Genomic DNA, 26223 nt, shown 5'->3' on the forward strand with positions numbered 1-26223 from the left:
CTCGGATGCTTGATTCCGTTCTGGGAAGGACATGGCTTTTGTAGTTCGGACTGGACTGTTCCCATGGGGCACAGGGTCAGAGCTGATTTGCATATCGCCATTGTCTAACCCAGGGTGGTGTGGAGTGCAAAAAAACGATGGATTTGGGCCCAGATCTTTGGACTGGGGTGAGTGTGTGACATTAATCCACATTCGGTCCATCACCTGTTGTTTTTGCATATTCCGCCCTAAGTGCGCTGGGGATGCCCAGACGTGGGTCCCAGGCACTCCACACCACTGGAGTCAAGCTAGCCGGGCTGATGAGAGGTGTTACCTCGAAACCGGTCCGGTCCTCGGATGCTTGATTCCGTTCTGGGAAGGACATGGCTTTTGTAGTTCGGACTGGACTGTTCCCATGGGGCACAGGGTCAGAGCTGATTTGTATATCGCCATTGTCAAACCCAGGGTGGTGTGGAGTGCAAAAAAACGATGGATTTGGGCCCAGATCTTTGGACTGGGGTGAGTGTGTGACATTAATCCACATTCGGTCCATCACCTGTTGTTTTTGCATATTCTGCCCTAAGTGCGCTGGGGATGCCCAGACGTGGGTCCCAGGCACTCCACACCACTGGAGTCAAGCTAGCCGGGCTGATGAGAGGTGTTACCTCGAAACCGGTCCGGTCCTCGGATGCTTGATTCCGTTCTGGGAAGGACATGGCTTTTGTAGTTCGGACTGGACTGTTCCCATGGGGCACAGGGTCAGAGCTGATTTGCATATCGCCATTGTCTAACCCAGGGTGGTGTGGAGTGCAAAAAAACGATGGATTTGGGCCCAGATCTTTGGACTGGGGTGAGTGTGTGACATTAATCCACATTCGGTCCATCACCTGTTGTTTTTGCATATTCCGCCCTAAGTGCGCTGGGGATGCCCAGACGTGGGTCCCAGGCACTCCACACCACTGGAGTCAAGCTAGCCGGGCTGATGAGAGGTGTTACCTCGAAACCGGTCCGGTCCTCGGATGCTTGATTCCGTTCTGGGAAGGACATGGCTTTTGTAGTTCGGACTGGACTGTTCCCATAGGGCACAGGGTCAGAGCTGATTTGCATATCGCCATTGTCTAACCCAGGGTGGTGTGGAGTGCAAAAAAACGATGGATTTGGGCCCAGATCTTTGGACTGGGGTGAGTGTGTGACATTAATCCACATTCGGTCCATCACCTGTTGATTTTGCATATTCCGCCCTAAGTGCGCTGGGGATGCCCAGACGTGGGTCCCAGGCACTCCACACCACTGGAGTCAAGCTAGCCGGGCTGATGAGAGGTGTTACCTCGAAACCGGTCCGGTCCTCGGATGCTTGATTCCGTTCTGGGAAGGACATGGCTTTTGTAGTTCGGACTGGACTGTTCCCATGGGGCACAGGGTCAGAGCTGATTTGCATATCGCCATTGTCTAACCCAGGGTGGTGTGGAGTGCAAAAAAACGATGGATTTGGGCCCAGATCTTTGGACTGGGGTGAGTGTGTGACATTAATCCACATTCGGTCCATCACCTGTTGTTTTTGCATATTCCGCCCTAAGTGCGCTGGGGATGCCCAGACGTGGGTCCCAGGCACTCCACACCACTGGAGTCAAGCTAGCCGGGCTGATGAGAGGTGTTACCTCGAAACCGGTCCGGTCCTCGGATGCTTGATTCCGTTCTGGGAAGGACATGGCTTTTGTAGTTCGGACTGGACTGTTCCCATGGGGCACAGGGTCAGAGCTGATTTGCATATCGCCATTGTCTAACCCAGGGTGGTGTGGAGTGCAAAAAAACGATGGATTTGGGCCCAGATCTTTGGACTGGGGTGAGTGTGTGACATTAATCCACATTCGGTCCATCACCTGTTGTTTTTGCATATTCCGCCCTAAGTGCGCTGGGGATGCCCAGACGTGGGTCCCAGGCACTCCACACCACTGGAGTCAAGCTAGCCGGGCTGATGAGAGGTGTTACCTCGAAACCGGTCCGGTCCTCGGATGCTTGATTCCGTTCTGGGAAGGACATGGCTTTTGTAGTTCGGACTGGACTGTTCCCATGGGGCACAGGGTCAGAGCTGATTTGCATATCGCCATTGTCTAACCCAGGGTGGTGTGGAGTGCAAAAAAACGATGGATTTGGGCCCAGATCTTTGGACTGGGGTGAGTGTGTGACATTAATCCACATTCGGTCCATCACCTGTTGTTTTTGCATACTTAGCCATGAGTGGCCTGGTGTCCGGAGGGAGGGGCTGGTGAACTTTCTTCCAGGGTGTCTGGGACAGTGGGGTGAACTGAATGGTGGCGGGAGGCTTGGAGCCACGGGCTCTGCGGAGTGTTATCTATTTACCTGCTTAGTATCAGTGGCACCGCATTATGGTGTTGGTGTGCATGTGTGCGAAAGTGCCCATACAGACTGGGCTGGTATATGGCGCATTGCGTAGCGGTGCAAAGTGAGTATAAGTGCATGGAATTGACAGTCTGTGAACCGCCTGTGCTTCATGACACTAGTCGGTGGTATTGGTTCATATGTTGTTCTCATGCCAAAAGCACCTTACCTCTCAACAGTCGGTTTACCCAAGTGTCCCCATCCCACAGTGCTGCTTTAAGTTATAATTCTGTCTATGTACATATTACTTATGTCATTGTAGCCCAGAGTGCACCCTATAGCCATGTGTAATTGCATTATTAGGATGGTGAGGGTAGACCGGGAGCTAACATGACACACTGCATAAGGGTACTGTGAGGGAATTAGGATAGGACTTTTCCCATGTGTGCATATTATCGTGATCTGATCAGCACAAGCTGGGCCTAGTACTGCTAGTAATATCGCAAAGTGTAATTTATGCCCCAGATTCCATGATATTCATATTGCACTGTTTAATGTGTGTGTTGAAAATAAACAGCCTTTCTCGACTTCAAGTGTGAAGTCTCGGTTTTGTGTAATATTTATTGTATGTACGTGCTATGCTCTTGCTTTACACATTACTTCTGAAGGACGCCAGACTGCTCAAAGCCAAAATATCCAAGGGTGAGCATGGGTTGTACAGTGTGTATAATCACCTGCCCTAGACGAGAGTGGTGGGTTCTTCCTGGCTGGGGCATCCCTTCGGCCATCCAGACAGTGCTGGTTCCAGCACAGGGAGAAGCGGTCTGCTCCAAGGGACATACAGAGCATCACAAGTATGACAGAGATAGATGTAAGTTCATTGGAAAAGACCATTAAGTACTTAAAGGAACAACTGGCTTCAGTTAAATAACCTGTGAAAGATCATGAAACGTATATCAAGAGAGATCAGCAATTTGAGGAGGAGCATCTGCTTGCCTGAGTTTCAAATCTTGGGACAAAAATGGAGCAGTATAAAGAGGAGACTTAAGCCACTACGATACGGAGAGCTCAACCTCTCTGCTGCTCATTTCTGCCGCTCACAGCAGGGCCATCTATTAAGGATAGCATACATTTTGCAAATGGCTATGAATTGACAAGAGTGGTCACTAACCATTAAATGTTGCTTTTAGGAGCGGTCACTAACAATTGATCATCTGCATCAGTTAGTTCACGAACACCCTTACGTGTACTCCTTGATTTGCACTTCATCGCCCTCGCCGCCAGTTTTGGGGTGATTTATGTTCCATGTGCTAAGCCCAGCCACACAAGTAGGTTGCTATCTTTATCTAAAGAAGTGTGAGAATGCTGGGTTTTAGAAAACATGTGAATCCCCAAAGCCTAAAAAACCTTTTCCTCACAGATGTCAGAAAAATGGGTGTTTTAGCCAAAGTCTGAGGTTTGCAAAGTTTTCTGATTAAAAAAGTAAAGGGACCCACAAAGGCCCACCACCCTTGCCTTGCTGTTTGCCTTTTTTCTATTGTTTTCCTGCCCTCCTTCTCCCCATAGCTCTCCGGTTCCTTTTTTGCTCAGCGTAGCACTCTGTTTTTCCACTGCTGCGTCCCCGCCCCCCTCGCTCGCCCATTCGCACTCCCACCCGCCTCCCAGCTGCTCCTCCCACACATCTCCCCTTCATAATGGCGGCCGCTGCGCAGTGAGGAGAGCGACCCTTGACCCTGTGTTCAGGCAGGTCGCTCCCCACGCCGCACAGCTAGCTCCACCTGACTGTGCCTGTGTCGTTCCTCCAGCGAGTTTGTGCCTCCTGTGCCCGCTCTCGTCCTACTCCGCATATTGCCTGCTCTTCGCACCCACCACCTGCCTTCCAGCTGCTCCTCCCTCCCCTTCTTAATGGCGGCCACTGCGCGGGCCCGCTGCTGGGATGCTAAAGGCGCACCTAAGGCAAGCATGTCTGTGCCCAGCGTCAGACCCCTGGCCACCGCGAACGCCACAACACCAGATGCCATTACGACGCCAACCTCCTCCACGTACTCAACACCGGCAGATCAACCACCTGCTTCCAGGCAAACCCGAAGCTCACCCACGGACCCTTCACCTGCCGAAACTGCAGCTTCATCAGCCAGCAAACACCTGCACGTTGTGCCCCTCCCACCAGGGCAGGTCAAAACCTTCTCAGATGCATACTACTCAAAACCCGCTCCATCCACAAGCATGCCGTAAAACTCTGGGACCTGCTCGACTCATCCTCTCCGGACGTGGCCTTCCTGACTGAGACCTGGTTGAACCCCTCTTTGGCGCCAGACATTGCCACAGCCATCCTGGATGGCTACAAGATTACCCACAGGGACCGCACCAACAGACCGGAAGGAGGAATCGACATCGTCCACCGGAATACCCTCAGAATCTCGACCAGCAACGATAACCCGCTCAGCACCGCCGAACACCTGCACATCCAGATCCACATGGATCCCAACACCACCCTCAGAGGCACCCTCGTCTACAGACCCCCCCCCCACCCCCCGGACCCTGACCACAGTTCAGCGACTCCATCACAGATGTCGTCAGCCTGCACGCTTTGGCCTCCACAGAATATAGCCTCTTTGGAGACCTGAACTTCCGCCTCAAGAACGCCAACAACAGCAACTCCACCACCCTGCTCGACAACCTCGCCAACCTCGGACTCAAACAGCTCGTCACAACACCCACCCACTCCACCGGACACACGCTCGACCCAGTCTTTTCCACCAGTATCCACGTCACCTTCAGCCACATCACTGAACTCCACTGGACCAACCACCGCTGCATCTACTTCTCCTTCGAGAAAAACACCGCACACAACCACCCGCAATGAACCCCCACTGCAGTTGGAACAAAGTCACCAAAGACCAGCTAATCACCACCCTCGCCCTGCACCCACTACCCGACCAACCCGACACAGCTGCCTGCAACCTCAGGCAATGGATCGACGACTGTGCCAATATTCTCGCCCGATAAAGAAACCCTCAAACAGACGCATAGACAGAAAGGCCATCTAGTTCACCATCAACCTCCAGGCATCCAAGCAGACTTGCCGAAGACTCGAGAGAAGTGGCGCCACGAACAGACACCAGACAACCACACAGCCCTCGAGAACGCCAGCCACAGACACCACCAACTCAATCGAACCGCCTAAAGGACCTCCTTCAAGGAACGCATCGACAACAACACACACAACAGCAAGGAACTCGCCAACCCCAGCTCTAACGACATCCCGCAGTCACAAGACCTCTGTGACTCTCTAGCCACCTCTTTCACAGCAAGATCATAGACATCCACAACAGTTTAAACACTATGACCCTCCCCCCCCTGACAGCCGCCGACACCTCAGACTCACCGGCCTCCAGTCACACCGGCCTCCGGCTCTCCTGGAACCACATCAACGACACCATCAAAACCATGAACACCATCCACTCTGGCTCAGCGTCAGACTCCTGCCCCCACCACATCTTCAACAAATCAAGCTCCACCATCGCACCCCAATTCCGGAGGATCATCAACAGCTCCTTTGTGACCGTCACCTTCCCGGAGAGCTGGAAACACGCCGAGATCAACGCCCTCTTCAAGAAACCCAAGGCAGACCCAACGGACTTCAAAAACTTCCGGCCCATCTCCCTGCTCCCATTCCCGGCGGAAGTCACCGAGAAGATCGTCAGACAAAGGACCCGCTTCCTCGAAGAGAACACTACCCTGTACTTGTCCCAATCCGGATTTCGCAGCAACCATAGCACCGAAACCGCCCTCATCGCCGCCACCGATGACATCAGGACCCTGCTGGACAACGGCAAAACTGCAGCCCTCATCCTCCTAGACCTCTCGGCCGCCTTCGACACCATCTGCCACCACACCCTACACACACGCCTCCATGACGCAGCGATCCGCGACAAAGCCCTGGACTGGATCACCTCCTTCCTCACCGGCAGATCCCAGAGAGTCAGCCTCCCTCCATTCCGATCCGAAGCCACCAAGATCACCTGCGGCGTACCCCAAGGATAATCCCTCAGCCCGACCCTTTTCAACGACTACATGACACCGCTCGTCAACATCGTCCGATCGCACGACCTAAACATCGTCTCATACGCAGACGACACCCAGCTGATCCTCTCCCTCACCAAGGACACCGCCACCGCCAAAACCAACTTGCACGAAGGAATGAAGGCCGTCTCCGAATGGATAAATAACAGCCGCCTGAAGCTGAACTCGTACAAGACGGAGGTCCTCATCCTCATCCTCTGCTCTACCCCTCTGCCTGGGACGACTCCTGGTGGCCGGCCTTAGTAGGAGCTACACCAACACCCACCGACCACGCACACAACCTGGGGTTCGTCCTAGACTCATCGCGCTCAATGACCCAGCAAGTCAACGCAGTCTCCTCCTCCTGCTACATCCTCCGCATGCTTCGCAAGATCTACAGATGGATCCCCACCGAAACCAGAAAGACGATCACCCAGGCCCTCGTCACCAGCAGGCTAGACTAAGGCAACCCCCTCTACGCGGCAATCACGGCCAAACTCCAGTAAAGACTTCAACGCATTCAAAACACCATTGCACGTCTCGTCCTCGACATCCCCCGCCACAGCCACATCACTGCCCACCTGAGAGACCTGCACTGGCTCCCCGTCAACATGAGGATCACCTTCAAACTCCGCACCCACGCTCACAAAGCACTCCACGACACCGGACCAACATACCTCAACAAACTACTCACATTCTACACTCCCAACCGCCAGCTCCGCTCCGCTGACATCTCCCTCGCCACCGTCCCACGCATCCACCGAACGACCACAGGTCGCCGATATTTCTCCCGCCTCGCCGGCAAGACATGGAACACCCTCCCCATCCATCTGCGACAGACCCATGACCTGCTGACCTTCGGGAGACTTCTGAAGACCTGGCTGTTCAAGCAGTAGCAGTCCACCCCCCCTTAATGCCTTGAGACCCTTGCGGGTGAGTAGTGCACTCTACAAATGCTTGATTGATTGAGTCCCTGGGTGTCTAGTTTTCAGAAACGTCTTGGTTTGTTAGGTTTTCCTGGGTGGAGGATGAACCAGGGCCCCAATTCTACAGCTACCCACATTGTAAAAAAAAGTGATTATTTTTCTGGGTGAAATGTGATGCCTCCAGGTCGTGTTTTAGGGTGTATTGTGTTACGGCCACTAGGCCCAGCCACATAAGTGTATACTGTTTTTATCCGGAGACGTGTGGGAACACAGGATAGTAGAACATTTGTTATTACCTTAAGTAAGTCAATGTTCAAGAAAGAGGACATTTTGTAATAGGTCCTCTGAATCACTTGATAGTATGACTAACCCCAAATTCAAAGGTGTGCAAATAACCCTTGTCCCTAAACTAAGTATCTTGTGCACATTTCAGAAATACATTGGTTTCCTTCATACCCATTTTTCAATCATTATTTTACCGTATGAACTGCTATAATAGCTGGTACACAATGAAAAATCATTATAAGCTGCAGCTCAGTTGTTGGCTCTGGGTATTGCATGTTTGTGGAGAACCTACAAATCCATTTATGTGGACATAATGGTATATTGCTTTTGTAAATCAGCCATCTTAATTAAAATTACAGATGGAATCCTCAACATTGGCTATTTTTCCTATTGGCAGATAAAAAAGGAGGAAATATTAGGCTAATTGGAGCACAATATTACATACAAACCAGAACTCTGAGACCAACTACTGGAACACAAGCTGAAACATACCGGCTTGTAGTAAATTTTCCTACACATCTTATTGACAGAAGCTCTACAGAAAGGAAGATGAAGCTGGTAGTACACTTGCATCAAACACTAAGAGTACAATGGTAATAATGGTGCACACCCACTTTCTTTCAATAATCGATTCACCGCATTTACGCATTAACATTGATCTACAGGTGTGGAATTTCTATCACACATTGAATGGGGTCAAAGACAACACGTTTTAATGTTCAATCATCCACTGGAAATATAGGCACAACCATGACAGCACAAACCCCTGAATGCCACCTTAAAGGAAGAAAAAGAATGAATGTTTGAAAGAAGTCGGTCTGTAATCAAAGATTTAAGCCAATATGCATAAGCTGTTCACGCCTGTACATACTAACTATTGCTATTGGGCTGAGCACTATGTAGTTATTTGTGGGCCCAGCTTGCATCACTTTCAGTGGTTACTGTATAGAAACCTGGACACATGTTTGCAAAAAGTTACAATTTGAGGCTACTTATAATGCTCCCCGTGTACTCCGATTATATGCAAATATGTGTAGAAACATGAAATCAAGATTAATAATGACTGTTTGCTATAAAAAATTTACACAAATACATTGAAACCTGAAAACAAATCACTAAACTATTGTGCAACTTTAAATACCATTTCTCCAAGGCATCCTTTAGTAAACCATGTTTGACAGCCAATATTTAAATTAAAAAACACAAATAACAATTGAGAAGTGCAAAACCAGCCTGGTCAACCTGAAAATAAATTAGGTCCCAATTCTTAAAGGAAGTCACAAAAGTGCACCTGAATTATTACTTCCTTGTATTGGTGCAGATTTTCGACATTCTAGAATTCACAGGAATTTACAGCAGTAGGCATGGAGACGGCACTCCTAGTAAAGATTTGTAAATTGCATTTTTGCATGACCAAACACGCACTTGCCAATTCATACATCTGCTATGCGACTTCAAATGTATTTTCCTCAACACCCCTTTCATCTCCCACTCTGGAAAATGTTTTACTCCTGCCCTTGCCAGAAGTACATTTCTAATGTAGGAAGAGGTTAGAGAGGAGCTGGTGAATACCCTTGAACATGTAAGTTTGGGGTGTGCAGATTAAGTGGGCATTCCAACCCTGAAACTTCCATTCCTGCCTACTTCCATACCCTTTAAGCAAATTTGCGGAACTGTGTAAAAATCGCAGCCTCTATAGAATGTAAAACCTTAACCAATTTGAGGCCTGATATCATGAGAGAGGTTATCAGAGTTCAGATATTGCGAGACTGTCTCCAGCTCTCAGCATTGTCCACCCGACCCTTTAATTGCCTCCAGTTTCCATTACATTTTCTACTCGTCCTTTTAAACGCCTCCAGCTCCCACGACTTTGCCTCCTCATCCCTTTAAATGCCTCCGGCTCCCATGGCATTGTCCACCCGTCCCTTTAATTGCCTCCAGCACCCATGGCATTGTCTACCCGTCCCCTCAAACGCCTCCATCTCCCATGGCATTGTCTCCTCATCCCTTTAAACGCCTACAGCTCCCACGGCATTGTCTTCTCGTCCATTTAAATACCTCCAGCTCCCGTGGCATGGTTCACCCGTCCGTTTAAACGCCTACAGCTCCTAGGGCATTGTCTAGCCGTTCCTTTAAATGCCTCCGGCTCCCACGACTTTGCCTCCTCATCCCTTTAAATGCCTCCGGCTCCCATGGCATTGTCCACCCGTCCCTTTAATTGCCTCCAGCACCCATGGCATTGTCTACCCGTCCCCTCAAACGCCTCCATCTCCCATGGCATTGTCTCCTCATCCCTTTAAACGCCTCCATCTCCCATGGCATTGTCTCCTCATCCCTTTAAACGCCTACAGCTCCCACGGCATTGTCTTCTCGTCCATTTAAATACCTCCAGCTCCCGTGGCATTGTCTACCCGTCCCTTTTATTGCCTCCAGCTCCCATGGCATTGTCTACCCGTCCCTTTAATTGCCTCCAGCTCCCATGGCATTGTCTACCCGTCCCTTTAATTGCCTCCAGCTCCCATGGCATTGTCTACCCGTCCGTTTAAACACTTACAGCTCCTATGTCATTGTCTACCCGTCCCTTTAAACGCCTCTGGCTCCGATGGCATTGTATCCTCGTCCCCTCAAAGGCCTTCACCTCCCAAAGCATTGCCTCCTCATCCTCTTAAACGCCCCCATCTCCCACGGCATTGTCTTCTCGTCCATTTAAATACCTCTAGCTCCCGTGGCATGGTTCACCCGTCCCTTTAAACGCCAACAGCTCCTATGCCATTGTCTACCCGTCCGTTTAAACGCCTACAGCTCCTAGGGCATTGTCTACCCGTCCGTTTAAACGCCTACAGCTCCTAGGGCATTGTCTAGCCGTTCCTTTAAATGCCTCCGGCTCCCATGGCATTGTCTCCTCATTCCTTTAAATGCCTCCGGCTCCCATGGCATTGTCTCCTCATTCCTTTAAATGCCTCCGGCTCCCATGGCATTGTCTCCTCATTCCTTTAAATGCCTCCGGCTCCCATGGCATTGTCTCCTCATGCCATGTGGCATTGTCTCCTCATTCCTTTAAATGCCTCCGGCTCCCATGGCATTGTCTCCTCATTCCTTTAAATGCCTCCGGCTCCCATGGCATTGTCTCCTCATTCCTTTAAATGCCTCCGGCTCCCATGGCATTGTCTCCTCATTCCTTTAAATGCCTCCGGCTCCCATGGCATTGTCTCCTCATTCCTTTAAATGCCTTCGGCTCCCATGGCATGGTCTTCTTGTCTCTTTAAACACCTCCAGCTCCAGTGGCATTGTCTACCCTTCCCTTTAATTGCCTCCAGCTCTCACAGCATTGTCCACCCACCCATTTAACAGCCTCCAGCTCCCTTGCCATTGTCTCCTCATCCCTTTAAATGCCTACAGCTCCTATGGAATGGTCTACCTGTCCCTTTAAACGCCTACAGCTCCTAAGGCATTGTCTACCCGTCCGTTTAAACGCCTACAGCTCCTAAGGCATTGTCTACCCGTCCGTTTAAACGCCTACAGCTCCTAAGGCATTGTCTACCCGTCGCTTTAAACGCCTCCGGCTCCCATGGCATATTCTCCTCATCCCCTCAAATGCCTCCGGCTCCCATGGCATTGTCTCCTCACCCCTTTAAACGCCTCCACCTCCAATGGCATTGTCTCCTCGTCCCCTCAAATGCCTCCGGCTCCCATGGCATTGTCTCCTCGTCCCCTCAAATGCCTCCGGCTCCCATGGCATTGTCTCCTCGTCCCTTTAAACGCCTCCGGCTCCCATGGCATTGTCTCCTCAAACGCCTCCGGCTCCCATGGCATTGTCTCCTCGTCTCCTCAAACGCCTCCGGCTCCCATGGTATTGTCTCCTCGACCCCTCAAAAGCCTCCAACTCCCATGGCAGTGTGTCCTCGTCCCTTTAAACGCCTCCAGCTCCCATGGCATTATCTCCTTTCCCTTTAAACGCCTCCAGCTCCCATGGCATTGTCCACTCATCCCCTCAAATGCCTCCGGCTCCCATGGCATTGTCTCCTCATCCCTTTAAACGCCTCCACCTCCAATGGCATTGTCTCCTCGTCCCCTCAAATGCCTCCGGCTCCCATGGCATTGTCTCCTCGTCCCCTCAAATGCCTCCGGCTCCCATGGCATTGTCTCCTCGCCCCCTCAAATGCCTCCGGCTCCCATGGCATTGTCTCCTCGTCCCTTTAAACGCCTCCGGCTCCCATGGCATTGTCTCCTCGTCTCCTCAAACGCCTCCGGCTCCCATGGCATTGTCTCCTCGTCTCCTCAAACGCCTCCGGCTCCCATGGCATTGTCTCCTCGTCCCCTCAAAAGCCTCCAACTCTCATGGCAGTGTGTCCTCCTCCCTTTAAACGCCTCCTGCTCCCGTGGCATTATCTCCTTTCCCTTTAAACGCCTCCAGCTCCCATGGCATTGTCCACTCATCCCCTCAAATGCCTCCGGCTCCCATGGCATTGTCTCCTCATCCCTTTAAACGCCTCCACCTCCAATGGCATTGTCTCCTCGTCCCCTCAAACGCCTCCAGGTCCCATGGCATTATCTCCTTTCCCTTTAAACGCCTCCAGCTCCCATGGCATTGTCCACTCATCCCCTCAAATGCCTCCGGCTCCCATGGCATTGTCTCCTCATCCCTTTAAACGCCTCCACCTCCAATGGCATTGTCTCCTCGTCCCCTCAAATGCCTCCGGCTCCCATGGCATTGTCTCCTCGTCCCCTCAAATGCCTCCGGCTCCCATGGCATTGTCTCCTCGTCCCCTCAAATGCCTCCGGCTCCCATGGCATTGTCTCCTCGTCCCTTTAAACGCCTCCGGCTCCCATGGCATTGTCTCCTCGTCTCCTCAAACGCCTCCGGCTCCCATGGCATTGTCTCCTCGTCCCCTCAAAAGCCTCCAACTCCCATGGCAGTGTGTCCTCCTCCCTTTAAACGCCTCCTGCTCCCGTGGCATTATCTCCTTTCCCTTTAAACGCCTCCGGCTCCCATGGCATTGTCTCCTCGTCTCCTCAAACGCCTCCGGCTCCCATGGCATTGTCTCCTCGTCTCCTCAAACGCCTCCGGCTCCCATGGCATTGTCTCCTCGTCCCCTCAAAAGCCTCCAACTCCCATGGCAGTGTGTCCTCCTCCCTTTAAACGCCTCCTGCTCCCGTGGCATTATCTCCTTTCCCTTTAAACGCCTCCAGCTCCCATGGCATTGTCCACTCATCCCCTCAAATGCCTCCGGCTCCCATGGCATTGTCTCCTCATCCCTTTAAACGCCTCCACCTCCAATGGCATTGTCTCCTCGTCCCCTCAAACGCCTCCAGCTCCCATGGCATTATCTCCTTTCCCTTTAAACGCCTCCAGCTCCCATGGCATTGTCCACTCATCCCCTCAAATGCCTCCGGCTCCCATGGCATTGTCTCCTCATCCCTTTAAACGCCTCCACCTCCAATGGCATTGTCTCCTCGTCCCCTCAAACGCCTCCAGCTCCCATGGCATTGTCCACCCATCCCTTAAACTATCAATATCTACCCGTTAATTGTATTGTCTCCCAATGCTCATCGGCATCTTCCAAGTCTACCTGAAGCCACGTGTTCTACGTGTGTTCCTGGTGTGATGTGCTGCGTCTCATGGTGAAATGGTTTCATATGATCACAATTTAAAAATATATACATACTTCCTTTAAACAAGGGGAGGAGTAAGAACATGTTAAAACTATTCGGGAATGTCCAACTTTAAGGGTTCCGAATATGTGAACCATGGAAGTAAGTACAGAAATTAAGGGACAATTAAAGGTAGATTGTATAATCCAATTTGGAACAGAATTCCGCACATATAAAACAACGAGCACATGGTGAAGATTCATATCCAGCATAACATGGCAATTTGCTTTCTCGTTTTTACTCGTTGATTAAAGCCAGCAGCAGCCCAAGCTTCAGGCAGTTCCTCTGTGCTAGCGGGGCGTGCCTGCGGTGGGACCCCCGGGACACGGATCCCTTCGTGCTAGCGGGGCGTGCCTGCGGTGGGACCCCCGGGACACGGATCCCTTCGTGCTAGCGGGGCGTGCCTGCGGGACCCCCGGGACACGCCTCAGCTCAGGCTGTGCAGGACCCTGGAAGAGGACAAAGTGCGGGGTACTCACCAGCCGCCTCCGAGCTCCGCAGCGGATCCGACAGCCCCAGGGTACCTGCGGACAGAGAGAGCCGTCACTCGCTGCTCAGAGGCGGATTTCTGCGCACACTCTCACTCACTCACACACACGCCGCCGGCTGCGCTCACTCAGAAGGGCTGAACGGCGCGGGGACCTTCCAAAGGATGACTGTATGTGTGTGCACTGCCGAAGCGAGTACGGGGGGAACCAAGCCGCACAATCCTGGCTGCAGCCCTCTGTGCCAGGGTCCTGACGCCACGGGAGCCGCTCACAGCCCCCTGACGCCACGGGAGCCGCTCACAGCCCCCTGACGCCACGGGAGCCGCTCACAGCCCCCTGACGTCACAGGAGCCGCTCACAGCCCCCTGACGCCAAGGGAACCGCTCACAGCCCCCTGACGCCAAGGGAACCGCTCACAGCGCCCCGACGCCACGGGAGCCGCTCACAGCGCCCCGACGCCACGGGAGCCGCTCACAGCGCCGTTACAAGACAATCAATAACCGATGCTACGGGAAACTTTGCGCTCATACCAGGTCAGTGCCCTCTCTCACATCCCCATATAGCGTCCAAGGACACCGTCAGCGACCAGCCCGTGCTTCCACTGCCGAGGGCTCGAAAAGGATTACTGAGGGAGGGGAGCCCAACGCAAATGCCGCACTTAAAGGACCATCAGAGCTCACTTCCTTCAGTCTCACTAGACGCCCATGCATGAAGGGAACAAATACATTACTCCCGCTGTCACTCCAGAAGGGCTTAAGCACTTTGTGACTTTTCCAATCCCTGCAGGTTGAGGGTGAGGGTCTGAAAGGGGAGGGCGAGGTGGAGCTTCAGGGTGAGGGTCTGCAAGGGGAGCTGGAGGGTGAGGTGGGGGGTGAGGCGAGGAGCTTCAGAGGAGGGTCTGCAAGGGGAGCCTTAGGGTGAGGCAAGGAGCTTCAGGGTGAGGGTCTGCAAGGGGAGCTGAAGGGTGAGGAGCTGAAGGGTGAGGGTCTACAAGGGGAGCCTTACGGTGAGGCAAGGAGCTTCAGAGTGAGGGTCTGCAAGGGGAGCTGAAGGGTGAGGTGGAGCTTCAGGGTCAGGGTCTGAAAGGAGAGCTTCAGGGTGAGGAGCTTCAGGGTGAGGGTCTGCAAGGGGAGCTTCAATGTGAGGGTCTGAAAGGGGAGGGTGAGGTGGAGCTTCAGGGTGAGGGTCTGCAAGGGGAGCTGGAGGGTGAGGCGAGGAGCTTCAGAGTGAGGGTCTGCAAGGGGAGCTGAAGGGTGAGGTGGAGCTTCAGGGTCAGGGTCTGAAAGGAGAGCTTCAGGGTGAGGAGCTTCAGGGTGAGGGTCTGCAAGGGGAGCTTCAATGTGAGGGTCTGAAAGGGGAGGGTGAGGTGGAGCTTCAGGGTGAGGGTCTGCAAGGGGAGCTGGAGGGTGAGGTGGAGGGTGAGGCGAGGAGCTTCAGAGGAGGGTCTGCAAGGGGAGCCTTAGGGTGAGGCAAGGAGCTTCAGGGTGAGGGTCTGCAAGGGGAGCTGGAGGCGAGGTGGAGCTTCAGGGCGAGGGTCTGCAAGGGGAGCTGGAGGGTGAGGTGGAGGGTGAGGCGAGGAGCTTCAGAGGAGGGTCTGCAAGGGGAGCCTTAGGGTGAGGCAAGGAGCTTCAGGGTGAGGGTCTGCAAGGGGAGGGCGAGGTGGAGCTTCAGGGTGAGGGTCTGCAAGGGGAGCTGGAGGGTGAGGTGGAGGGTGAGGCGAGGAGCTTCAGAGGAGGGTCTGCAAGGGGAGCCTTAGGGTGAGGCAAGGAGCTTCAGGGTGAGGGTCTACAAGGGGAGCTGCAGGATGGGGAGCTGCAGGATGAGGAGCTTCAGGGTGAGGGTCTGCAAGGGGAAGGAACTGCAGGGTGAGGCGAGGAGCTTCAGGGTGAGGGTCTGCAAGGGGAGCTGGAGGGTGAGGCGAGGAGCTTCAGGGTGAGGGTCTGCAAGGGGAGCTGGAGGGTGAGGCGAGGAGCTTCAGAGGAGGGTCTGCAAGGGGAGCTGCAGGGTGAGGCGAGGAGCGTCAGGGCGAGGGTCTGCAAGGGGGGCTGAAGGGTGAGGGTCTACAAGGAGAGCTGGAGGGTGAGGTGGAGCTTCAGGGTGAGGGTCTGCAAAGGGAGCTGGAGTGTGAGGTGGAGCTTCAGGGTCTAGGTCTGCAAGGGGAGCTGCAGGATGAGGAGCTTCAGGGTGAGGGTCTGCAAGGGGAAGGAACTGCAGGGTGAGGCGAGGAGCTTCAGGGTGAGGGTCTGCAAGGGGAGCCTTAGGGTGAGGCAAGGAGCTTCAGGGTGAGGGGTAGCAAGGGTAGCTGGAGGTTGAGGTGGAGCTTCAGGGTGAGGGTCTGCAAAGGGAGCTGGAGTGTGAGGTGGAGCGTCAGGGCGAGGGTCTGCAAGGGGAGCTGGAGGTGAGGTGGAGCTTCAGGGTCTAGGTCTGCAAGGGGAGCTGCAGGATGAGGAGCTTCAGGGTGAGGGTCTGCAAGGGGAAGGAACTGCAGGGTGAGGCGAGGAGCTTCAGGGTGAGGGTCTGCAAGGGGAGCCTTAGGGTGAGGCAAGGAGCTTCAGGGTGAGGGGTAGCAAGGGTAGCTGGAGGTTGAGGTGGAGCTTCAGGGTGAGGGTCTGCAAAGGGAGCTGGAGTGTGAGGTGGAGCGTCAGGGTCTAGGTCTGCAAGGGGAGCTGGAGGGTGAGGTGGAGGGTGAGGCGAGGAGCTTCAGAGGAGGGTCTGCAAGGGGAGCCTTAGGGTGAGGCAAGGAGCTTCAGGGTGAGGGTCTGCAAGGGGAGCTGAAGGGTGAGGAGCTGAAGGGTGAGGGTCTACAAGGGGAGCCTTACGGTGAGGCAAGGAGCTTCAGAGTGAGGGTCTGCAAGGGGAGCTGAAGGGTGAGGTGGAGCTTCAGGGTCAGGGTCTGAAAGGAGAGCTTCAGGGTGAGGAGCTTCAGGGTGAGGGTCTGGAAGGGGAGCTTCAATGTGAGGGTCTGAAAGGGGAGGGTGAGGTGGAGCTTCAGGGTGAGGGTCTGCAAGGGGAGCTGGAGGGTGAGGTGGAGGGTGAGGCGAGGAGCTTCAGAGGAGGGTCTGCAAGGGGAGCCTTAGGGTGAGGCAAGGAGCTTCAGGGTGAGGGTCTGCAAGGGGAGCTGGAGGCGAGGTGGAGCTTCAGGGCGAGGGTCTGCAAGGGGAGCTGGAGGGTGAGGTGGAGGGTGAGGGTGAGGCGAGGAGCTTCAGAGGAGGGTCTGCAAGGGGAGCCTTAGGGTGAGGCAAGGAGCTTCAGGGTGAGGGTCTGCAAGGGGAGCTGGAGGGTGAGGTGGAGGGTGAGGCGAGGAGCTTCAGAGGAGGGTCTGCAAGGGGAGCCTTAGGGTGAGGCAAGGAGCTTCAGGGTGAGGGTCTGCAAGGGGAGCTGGAGGGTGAGGTGGAGCTTCAGGGTCAGGGTCTGAAAGGAGAGCTTCAGGGTGAGGAGCTTCAGGGTGAGGGTCTGCAAGGGGAGCTTCAATGTGAGGGTCTGAAAGGGGAGGGTGAGGTGGAGCTTCAGGGTGAGGGTCTGCAAGGGGAGCTGGAGGGTGAGGTGGAGGGTGAGGCGAGGAGCTTCAGAGTGAGGGTCTGCAAGGGGAGCTGAAGGGTGAGGTGGAGCTTCAGGGTCAGGGTCTGAAAGGAGAGCTTCAGGGTGAGGAGCTTCAGGGTGAGGGTCTGCAAGGGGAGCTTCAATGTGAGGGTCTGAAAGGGGAGGGTGAGGTGGAGCTTCAGGGTGAGGGTCTGCAAGGGGAGCTGGAGGGTGAGGTGGAGGGTGAGGCGAGGAGCTTCAGAGGAGGGTCTGCAAGGGGAGCCTTAGGGTGAGGCAAGGAGCTTCAGGGTGAGGGTCTGCAAGGGGAGCTGGAGGCGAGGTGGAGCTTCAGGGCGAGGGTCTGCAAGGGGAGCTGGAGGGTGAGGTGGAGGGTGAGGCGAGGAGCTTCAGAGGAGGGTCTGCAAGGGGAGCCTTAGGGTGAGGCAAGGAGCTTCAGGGTGAGGGTCTGCAAGGGGAGGGCGAGGTGGAGCTTCAGGGTGAGGGTCTGCAAGGGGAGCTGGAGGGTGAGGTGGAGGGTGAGGCGAGGAGCTTCAGAGGAGGGTCTGCAAGGGGAGCCTTAGGGTGAGGCAAGGAGCTTCAGGGTGAGGGTCTACAAGGGGAGCTGCAGGATGGGGAGCTGCAGGATGAGGAGCTTCAGGGTGAGGGTCTGCAAGGGGAAGGAACTGCAGGGTGAGGCGAGGAGCTTCAGGGTGAGGGTCTGCAAGGGGAGCTGGAGGGTGAGGCGAGGAGCTTCAGGGTGAGGGTCTGCAAGGGGAGCTGGATGGTGAGGCGAGGAGCTTCAGAGGAGGGTCTGCAAGGGGAGCTGCAGGGTGAGGCGAGGAGCGTCAGGGCGAGGGTCTGCAAGGGGGGCTGAAGGGTGAGGGTCTACAAGGAGAGCTGGAGGGTGAGGTGGAGCTTCAGGGTGAGGGTCTGCAAAGGGAGCTGGAGTGTGAGGTGGAGCTTCAGGGTCTAGGTCTGCAAGGGGAGCTGCAGGATGAGGAGCTTCAGGGTGAGGGTCTGCAAGGGGAAGGAACTGCAGGGTGAGGCGAGGAGCTTCAGGGTGAGGGTCTGCAAGGGGAGCCTTAGGGTGAGGCAAGGAGCTTCAGGGTGAGGGGTAGCAAGGGTAGCTGGAGGTTGAGGTGGAGCTTCAGAGTGAGGGTCTGCAAAGGGAGCTGGAGTGTGAGGTGGAGCGTCAGGGCGAGGGTCTGCAAGGGGAGCTGGAGGTGAGGTGGAGCTTCAGGGTCTAGGTCTGCAAGGGGAGCTGGAGAGTGAGGTGGAGGGTGAGGCGAGGAGCTTCAGAGGAGGGTCTGCAAGGGGAGCCTTAGGGTGAGGCAAGGAGCTTCAGGGTGAGGGTCTGCAAGGGGAGCTGAAGGGTGAGGAGCTGAAGGGTGAGGGTCTACAAGGGGAGCCTTACGGTGAGGCAAGGAGCTTCAGAGTGAGGGTCTGCAAGGGGAGCTGAAGGGTGAGGTGGAGCTTCAGGGTCAGGGTCTGAAAGGAGAGCTTCAGGGTGAGGAGCTTCAGGGTGAGGGTCTGCAAGGGGAGCTTCAATGTGAGGGTCTGAAAGGGGAGGGTGAGGTGGAGCTTCAGGGTGAGGGTCTGCAAGGGGAGCTGGAGGGTGAGGTGGAGGGTGAGACGAGGAGCTTCAGAGGAGGGTCTGCAAGGGGAGCCTTAGGGTGAGGCAAGGAGCTTCAGGGTGAGGGTCTGCAAGGGGAGCTGGAGGCGAGGTGGAGCTTCAGGGCGAGGGTCTGCAAGGGGAGCTGGAGGTGAGGTGGAGGGTGAGGCGAGGAGCTTCAGAGGAGGGTCTGCAAGGGGAGCCTTAGGGTGAGGCAAGGAGCTTCAGGGTGAGGGTCTGCAAGGGGAGCTGGAGGGTGAGGTGGAGGGTGAGGCGAGGAGCTTCAGAGGAGGGTCTGCAAGGGGAGCCTTAGGGTGAGGCAAGGAGCTTCAGGGTGAGGGTCTGCAAGGGGAGCTGGAGGGTGAGGTGGAGCTTCAGGGTCAGGGTCTACAAGGGGAGCTGCAGGATGGGGAGCTGCAGGATGAGGAGCTTCAGGGTGAGGGTCTGCAAGGGGAAGGAACTGCAGGGTGAGGCGAGGAGCTTCAGGGTGAGGGTCTGCAAGGGGAGCTGGAGGGTGAGGCGAGGAGCTTCAGGGTGAGGGTCTGCAAGGGGAGCTGGAGGGTGAGGCGAGGAGCTTCAGAGGAGGGTCTGCAAGGGGAGCTGCAGGGTGAGGCGAGGAGCGTCAGGGCGAGGGTCTGCAAGGGGGGCTGAAGGGTGAGGGTCTACAAGGAGAGCTGGAGGGTGAGGTGGAGCTTCAGGGTGAGGGTCTGCAAAGGGAGCTGGAGTGTGAGGTGGAGCTTCAGGGTCTAGGTCTGCAAGGGGAGCTGCAGGATGAGGAGCTTCAGGGTGAGGGTCTGCAAGGGGAAGGAACTGCAGGGTGAGGCGAGGAGCTTCAGGGTGAGGGTCTGCAAGGGGAGCCTTAGGGTGAGGCAAGGAGCTTCAGGGTGAGGGGTAGCAAGGGTAGCTGGAGGTTGAGGTGGAGCTTCAGGGTGAGGGTCTGCAAAGGGAGCTGGAGTGTGAGGTGGAGCGTCAGGGCGAGGGTCTGCAAGGGGAGCTGGAGGTGAGGTGGAGCTTCAGGGTCTAGGTCTGCAAGGGGAGCTGGAGGGTGAGGTGGAGGGTGAGGCGAGGAGCTTCAGAGGAGGGTCTGCAAGGGGAGCCTTAGGGTGAGGCAAGGAGCTTCAGGGTGAGGGTCTGCAAGGGGAGCTGAAGGGTGAGGAGCTGAAGGGTGAGGGTCTACAAGGGGAGCCTTACGGTGAGGCAAGGAGCTTCAGAGTGAGGGTCTGCAAGGGGAGCTGAAGGGTGAGGTGGAGCTTCAGGGTCAGGGTCTGAAAGGAGAGCTTCAGGGTGAGGAGCTTCAGGGTGAGGGTCTGCAAGGGGAGCTTCAATGTGAGGGTCTGAAAGGGGAGGGTGAGGTGGAGCTTCAGGGTGAGGGTCTGCAAGGGGAGCTGGAGGGTGAGGTGGAGGGTGAGGCGAGGAGCTTCAGAGGAGGGTCTGCAAGGGGAGCCTTAGGGTGAGGCAAGGAGCTTCAGGGTGAGGGTCTGCAAGGGGAGCTGGAGGCGAGGTGGAGCTTCAGGGCGAGGGTCTGCAAGGGGAGCTGGAGGGTGAGGTGGAGGGTGAGGCGAGGAGCTTCAGAGGAGGGTCTGCAAGGGGAGCCTTAGGGTGAGGCAAGGAGCTTCAGGGTGAGGGTCTGCAAGGGGAGGGCGAGGTGGAGCTTCAGGGTGAGGGTCTGCAAGGGGAGCTGGAGGGTGAGGTGGAGGGTGAGGCGAGGAGCTTCAGAGGAGGGTCTGCAAGGGGAGCCTTAGGGTGAGGCAAGGAGCTTCAGGGTGAGGGTCTGCAAGGGGAGCTGGAGGGTGAGGTGGAGCTTCAGGGTCAGGGTCTACAAGGGGAGCTGCAGGATGGGGAGCTGCAGGATGAGGAGCTTCAGGGTGAGGGTCTGCAAGGGGAAGGAACTGCAGGGTGAGGCGAGGAGCTTCAGGGTGAGGGTCTGCAAGGGGAGCTGGAGGGTGAGGCGAGGAGCTTCAGGGTGCGGGTCTGCAAGGGGAGCTGGAGGGGGAGGCGAGGAGCTTCAGAGGAGGGTCTGCAAGGGGAGCTGCAGGGTGAGGCGAGGAGCGTCAGGGCGAGGGTCTGCAAGGGGGGCTGAAGGGTGAGGGTCTACAAGGAGAGCTGGAGGGTGAGGTGGAGCTTCAGGGTGAGGTTCCGCAAAGGGAGCTGGAGTGTGAGGTGGAGCTTCAGGGTCTAGGTCTGCAAGGGGAGCTGCAGGATGAGGAGCTTCAGGGTGAGGGTCTGCAAGGGGAAGGAACTGCAGGGTGAGGCGAGGAGCTTCAGGGTGAGGGTCTGCAAGGGGAGCCTTAGGGTGAGGGGTAGCAAGGGTAGCTGGAGGTTGAGGTGGAGCTTCAGGGTGAGGGTCTGCAAAGGGAGCTGGAGTGTGAGGTGGAGCGTCAGGGCGAGGGTCTGCAAGGGGAGCTGGAGGTGAGGTGGAGCTTCAGGGTCTAGGTCTGCAAGGGGAGCTGGAGGGTGAGGTGGAGGGTGAGGCGAGGAGCTTCAGAGGAGGGTCTGCAAGGGGAGCCTTAGGGTGAGGCAAGGAGCTTCAGGGTGATGGTCTGCAAGGGGAGCTGAAGGGTGAGGAGCTGAAGGGTGAGGGTCTACAAGGGGAGCCTTACGGTGAGGCAAGGAGCTTCAGAGTGAGGGTCTGCAAGGGGAGCTGAAGGGTGAGGTGGAGCTTCAGGGTCAGGGTCTGAAAGGAGAGCTTCAGGGTGAGGAGCTTCAGGGTGAGGGTCTGCAAGGGGAGCTTCAATGTGAGGGTCTGAAAGGGGAGGGTGAGGTGGAGCTTCAGGGTGAGGGTCTGCAAAGGGAGCTGGAGTGTGAGGTGGAGCTTCAGGGCGAGGGTCTGCAAAGGGAGCTGGAGTGTGAGGTGGAGCGTCAGGGCGAGGGTCTGCAAGGGGAGCTGGAGGTGAGGTGGAGCTTCAGGGTCTAGGTCTGCAAGGGGAGCTGGAGGGTGAGGGTCTACAAGGGGGGGAAGGGTGAGGTAGAGCTTCAGGGTGAGGGTCTGCAAGGGGGTGAAGGGTGAGGTAGAGCTTCAGGGTGAGGGTCTGCAAGTGGAGCTGTAGGGTGGGGTGTGGAGCATCAAGTTGAGGGTCTGCAAGGGGGGCTGAAGGGTGAGGCAAGGAGCTTCATCAGGGTGAGGGTCTGCAAGGGGAGCTGAAGGGTGAGGAGCATCAGAGTGAGGGTCTGCAAGGGGAGCTGAAGGGTGAGGTGAGGAGCTTCAGAGTGAGGGTCTACAAGGGGAGCTGCAGGGTGAGGCGAGGAGTTTCAGGATGAGGGTCTGCAAGGGGAGCTGCAGGGTGAGGCGAGGAGCTCCAGAGGAGGGTCTGCAAGGGGGTGAAGGGTGAGGTGAGGAGCTTCAGGGAGAGGGTCTCCAACGGGAGCTGGAGGGTGAGGTGAGGAGCTTCAGAGTGAGGGTCTGCAAGGGGGGAAGGGTGAGGTAGAGCTTCAGGGTGAGGGTCTGCAAGGGGAGCTGGAGGGTGAGGAGCTTCAGAGAGAGGGTCTGCAAAGGGAGCTGCAGGGTGAGGTGAGGAGCTTCAGTATGAGGGTCTGCAAGGGGGGTGGAAGGGTGAGGTGAGGAGCTTCACAATGAGGGTCTGCAAGGGGGTGGAAGGGTGAGGTGAGGAGCTTCAGGGTGAGGGTCTGCAAGGGGGCTAAAGGGTGAGGCAAGGAGCTTCAGGGTGAGGGTCTGCAAGGGGGCTAAAGGGTGAGGTAAGGAGATTCAGGGTGAGGGTCTGCAAGGGGAGCTGCAGGGTGAGGCGAGGAGCTGCAGAGAGAGGGTCTGCAAGGGGAACCTTACAGTGAGGCAAGGAGCTTCACAATGAGGGTATGCAAGGGGGACTGAAGTGTAAGGAAAGGAGCTTCAGAGTGAGGGTCTGCAAGAGGAGCCTTAGGGTGAGGCGAGACGCTTCAGGGTGAGGCGAGGAGCTTCACAATGAGGGTCTGTAAGGGGGACTGAAGGGTGAGGTGCGGAGCGTCAGGATGGGGGTCTGCAAGAGGAGCTGCAGGGTGAGGTGAGGAGCTTCAGGGTGAGGCGAGGAGCTTCAGGGTGAGGGGCTGCCAGGGGAGCTGCAGGGTGAGTATGAGGGTCTGCAAGGGGGGGTTGAGGTGAGGAGCTTCAGGGAGAAGGTCTCCAACGGGAGCTGGATGGTGAGGTGACGAGCTTCAGGGTGAGGGTCTGCAAGGGGGGCGGTAGGGTGAGGTGGAGCTTCAGAGTGGGGGTCTGCAAGGGGGGGAAGGGTGAGGTAGAGCTTCAGGGTGAGGGTCTGCAAGTGGAGCTGTAGGGTGGGATGTGGAGCATCAAGTTGAGGGTCTACAAGGGGGGCTGAAGGGTGAGGCAAGGAGCTTCAGGGTGAGGGTCTACAAGGGGAGCTGCAGGGTGAGGCAAGGAGCTTCAGAGGAGGGTCTGCAAGGGGAGCTGCGGGGTGAGGCGAGGAGCTTCAGAGGAGGGTCTGCAAGGGGGGCTGAAGGGTGAGGTGAGGAGCTTCAGAGGAGGGTCTGCAAGGGGAGCTGCGGGTTAAGGCAATAAGCTTTAGGGTGAGAGTCTGCAAGGGGAGCTGAAGGGTGAGGGTCTACAAGGGGAGCTGCAGGGTGAGGCAACGAGCTTCAGGATGAGGGTCTACAAGGGGAGCTGCAGGGTGAGGCAAGGAGCTTCAGGATGAGGGTCTGCAAGGGGAGCTGCATGGTGAGACGAGAAGCTTCAGAGGAGGGTCTGCAAGGGGAGCTGTAGGGTGAGGCGAGGAGCTTCAGGGTGAGGGTCTGCAAGTGGAGCTGGAGGGTGAGGCAAGGAGCTTCAGTATGAGGGTCTGCAAGGGGGGGGTTGAGGTGAGGAGCTTCTTGGAGAGGGTCTCCAACGGGAGCTGGAGGGTGAGGAGAGGAGCTTCAGGGTGAGGGTCTGCAAGGGGAGCTGGAGGGTGAGGAGCTTCAGAGTGAGGGTCTGCAAAGGGAGCTGCAGGGTGAGGAGCTTCAGTATGAGGGTCTGCAAGGGGAGCTGCAGGGTGAGGCGAGGAGCTTCAGAGGAGGGTCTGCAAGGGGGGCTGAAGGATGAGGTGAGGAGCTTCAGAGGAGGGTCTGCAAGGTGGGCGTGAGGTTGAGGCAAGGAGCTTCAGGGTGAGGGTATGCAAGGGGAGCTGAAGGGTGAGGATCTTCAGGGTGAGGGTCTGCAAGGGGAGCTGGAGGGTAAGGAGCTTCAGAGAGAGGGTCTGCAAAGGGAGCTGCAGGGTGAGGTGAGGAGCTTCAGTATCAGGGTCTGCAAGGGGGACTGAAGTGTAAGGAGAGGAGCTTCAGAGTGAGGGTCTGCAAGAGGAGCTGCAGGGTGAGGTGAGGAGCTTCAGGGTGAGGCGAGAAGCTGCAGGGTGAGGGGCTGCCAGGGGAGCTGCAGGGTGAGGTGAGGAGCTTCAGTATGAGGGTCTGCAAGGGGGGGTTGAGGTGAGGAGCTTCAGGGAGAGGGTCTCCAACGAGAGCTGGAGGGTGAGGTGAGGAGCTTCAGGGTGAGGGTCTGCCAGGGGAGCTGCAGGGTGAGGTGAGGAGCTTCAGAGTGAGGGTCTGCCAGGGGAGCTGCAGGGTGTGGTGAGGAGCTTCAGAGTGAGGGTCTGCAAGGGGGGGGCGGAAGGGTGAGGTGGAGCTTCAGAGGAGGGTCTGCAAGGGGGCGGAAGGGTGAGGCGGAGCTTCAGAGTGAGGGTCTGCAAGGGGGGAAGGGTGAGGTAGAGCTTCAGGGTGAGGGTATGCAAGTGGAGCTGTAGGGTGGGGTGTGGAGCATTAAGTTGAGGGTCTGCAAGATGGGCTGAAGGGTGAGGCAAGGAGCTTCAGGGCGAGGGTCTACAAGGAGAGCTGCTGGGTGAGGTGAGGAGCTTCCGTATGAGGGTCTGCAAGGGGGGGTTGAGGTGAGGAGCTTCAGGGAGAGGGTCTCCAACGGGAGCTGGAGGGTGAGGTGAAGAGCTTCAGGGTGAGGGACAACAAAGGGAGCTGCAGGGTGAGGCGAGGAGCTTCAGAGTGAGGGTCTGCAAGGGGGGCGGAAGGGTGAGGTGGAGCTTCAGAGTGAGGGTCTGCAAGGGGGGAAGGGTGAGGTAGAGCTTCAGGGTGAGGGTCTGCAAGTGGAGCTGTAGGGTGGGGTGTGGAGCATCAAGTTGAGGGTCTGCAAGGGGGGCGGAAGGGTGAGGTGGAGCTTCAGAGTGAGGGTCTGCAAGGGGGGCTGAAGGGTGAGGCAAGGAGCTTCAGGGTGAGGGTCTGCAAGGGGAGCTGAAGGGTGAGGGTCTACAAGGGGAGCTGCAGGGTGAGGCAATGAGCTTCAGGATGAGGGTCTGCAAGGGGAGCTGCAGGGTGAGGCGAGGAGCTTCAGAGGAGGGTCTGCAAGGGGAGCTACAGGTTAAGGCAATAAGCTTTAGGGTGAGGGTCTGCAAGGGGAGCTGGAGTGTGAGGAGCTTCAGAGTGAGGGTCTGCAAAGGGAGCTGCAGGGTGAGGAGCTTCAGTATGAGGGTCTGCAAGGGGGTGAAAGGGTGAGGAGCTTCAGAGAGATTGTCTGCAAAGGGGGCTGCAGGGTGAGGGGAGAAGCTTCAGTAGGAGGGTCTGCAAGGGGGGTGGAAGGGTGAGGTTGAGGTGAGGAGCTTCAGGGTGAGGGTTTGCAAGGGGAGCTGGAGGAGGAGGTGAGGAGCTTCAGAAGAGGGTCTGCAAGGGGAGCTGCAGGTTAAGGCAATAATCTTTAGGGTGAGGGTCTGCAAGGGGAGCTGTAGGGTGAGGCGAGGAGCTTCAGGGTGAGGGTCTGCAATTGGAGCTGGAGGGTGAGGAGCTTCAGTATGAGGGTCTGCAAGGGGGGTGGAAGTGTGAGAAGCTTCAGAGAGAGGGTCTGCAAAGGGAGCTGCAGAGTGAGGCGGGGTGAGGAGCTTCAGGGTGAGGGTCTGCAAGGGGGCTAAAGGGTGAGGCGGAGCTTCAAGGTGAGGGCTTACAGTCAACACACATCCAAGAGGAACTTCAGAGTGAGGGCTTGAGTATGATCCCCGCCCAAGAACAGCAGCAGCAGCCTAAGGCGAGAGCCTGAGTGCTACTCACCTGTGAGGAGGAGCAGTGTGAAGGAACTGCAAACACTGTGCATGTTGGCGGTACGGGCGGACCTGCAGGAGAGAAGAGATACCGTGAACCAGTGCACAGCTCCACCCGCGCACAATACATCCCACTCATGCCACATTAGTGCACACAACGCATGCACGAAACCTCACGCACTGAGCGTGCACAAACACGGCGTGAGTGCACACATGACTGCCAGTGCACGTCTCCCCCAACGCTAGCGAATCTGGGCACAGATCGTCGCCAGCTAGGCAGCGAATGTGGGCACATCTAACCCATATAATACAGTGTCTCAACAAGGAATGTGGGAACATCT

At 56.4% G+C, this 26223-nt stretch overlaps 1 protein-coding gene across 1 annotated transcript in view; it reads right to left on the bottom strand.

Moving 5' to 3' along the window:
* The window catches only part of COCH (cochlin), a 432915-nt gene that overhangs the window by 384945 nt on the left and 21747 nt on the right, over positions 1 to 26223 (bottom strand). Inside the window, exons 2-3 of the mRNA XM_086936983.1 lie at positions 25893 to 25954; positions 13727 to 13771 (exon numbers count right to left, since the gene is read on the bottom strand). Of these exons, the coding sequence (XP_086793109.1) occupies positions 13727 to 13771; positions 25893 to 25935 (88 nt within the window). The 5' untranslated portion in view covers positions 25936 to 25954. The remainder of the gene's footprint in view (positions 1 to 13726; positions 13772 to 25892; positions 25955 to 26223) is intronic.

Source organism: Lissotriton vulgaris, chromosome 9 (assembly GCF_964263255.1).
Source record: "Lissotriton vulgaris chromosome 9, aLisVul1.2, whole genome shotgun sequence".
Classification (NCBI taxonomy): Eukaryota; Metazoa; Chordata; class Amphibia; order Caudata; family Salamandridae; genus Lissotriton; species Lissotriton vulgaris.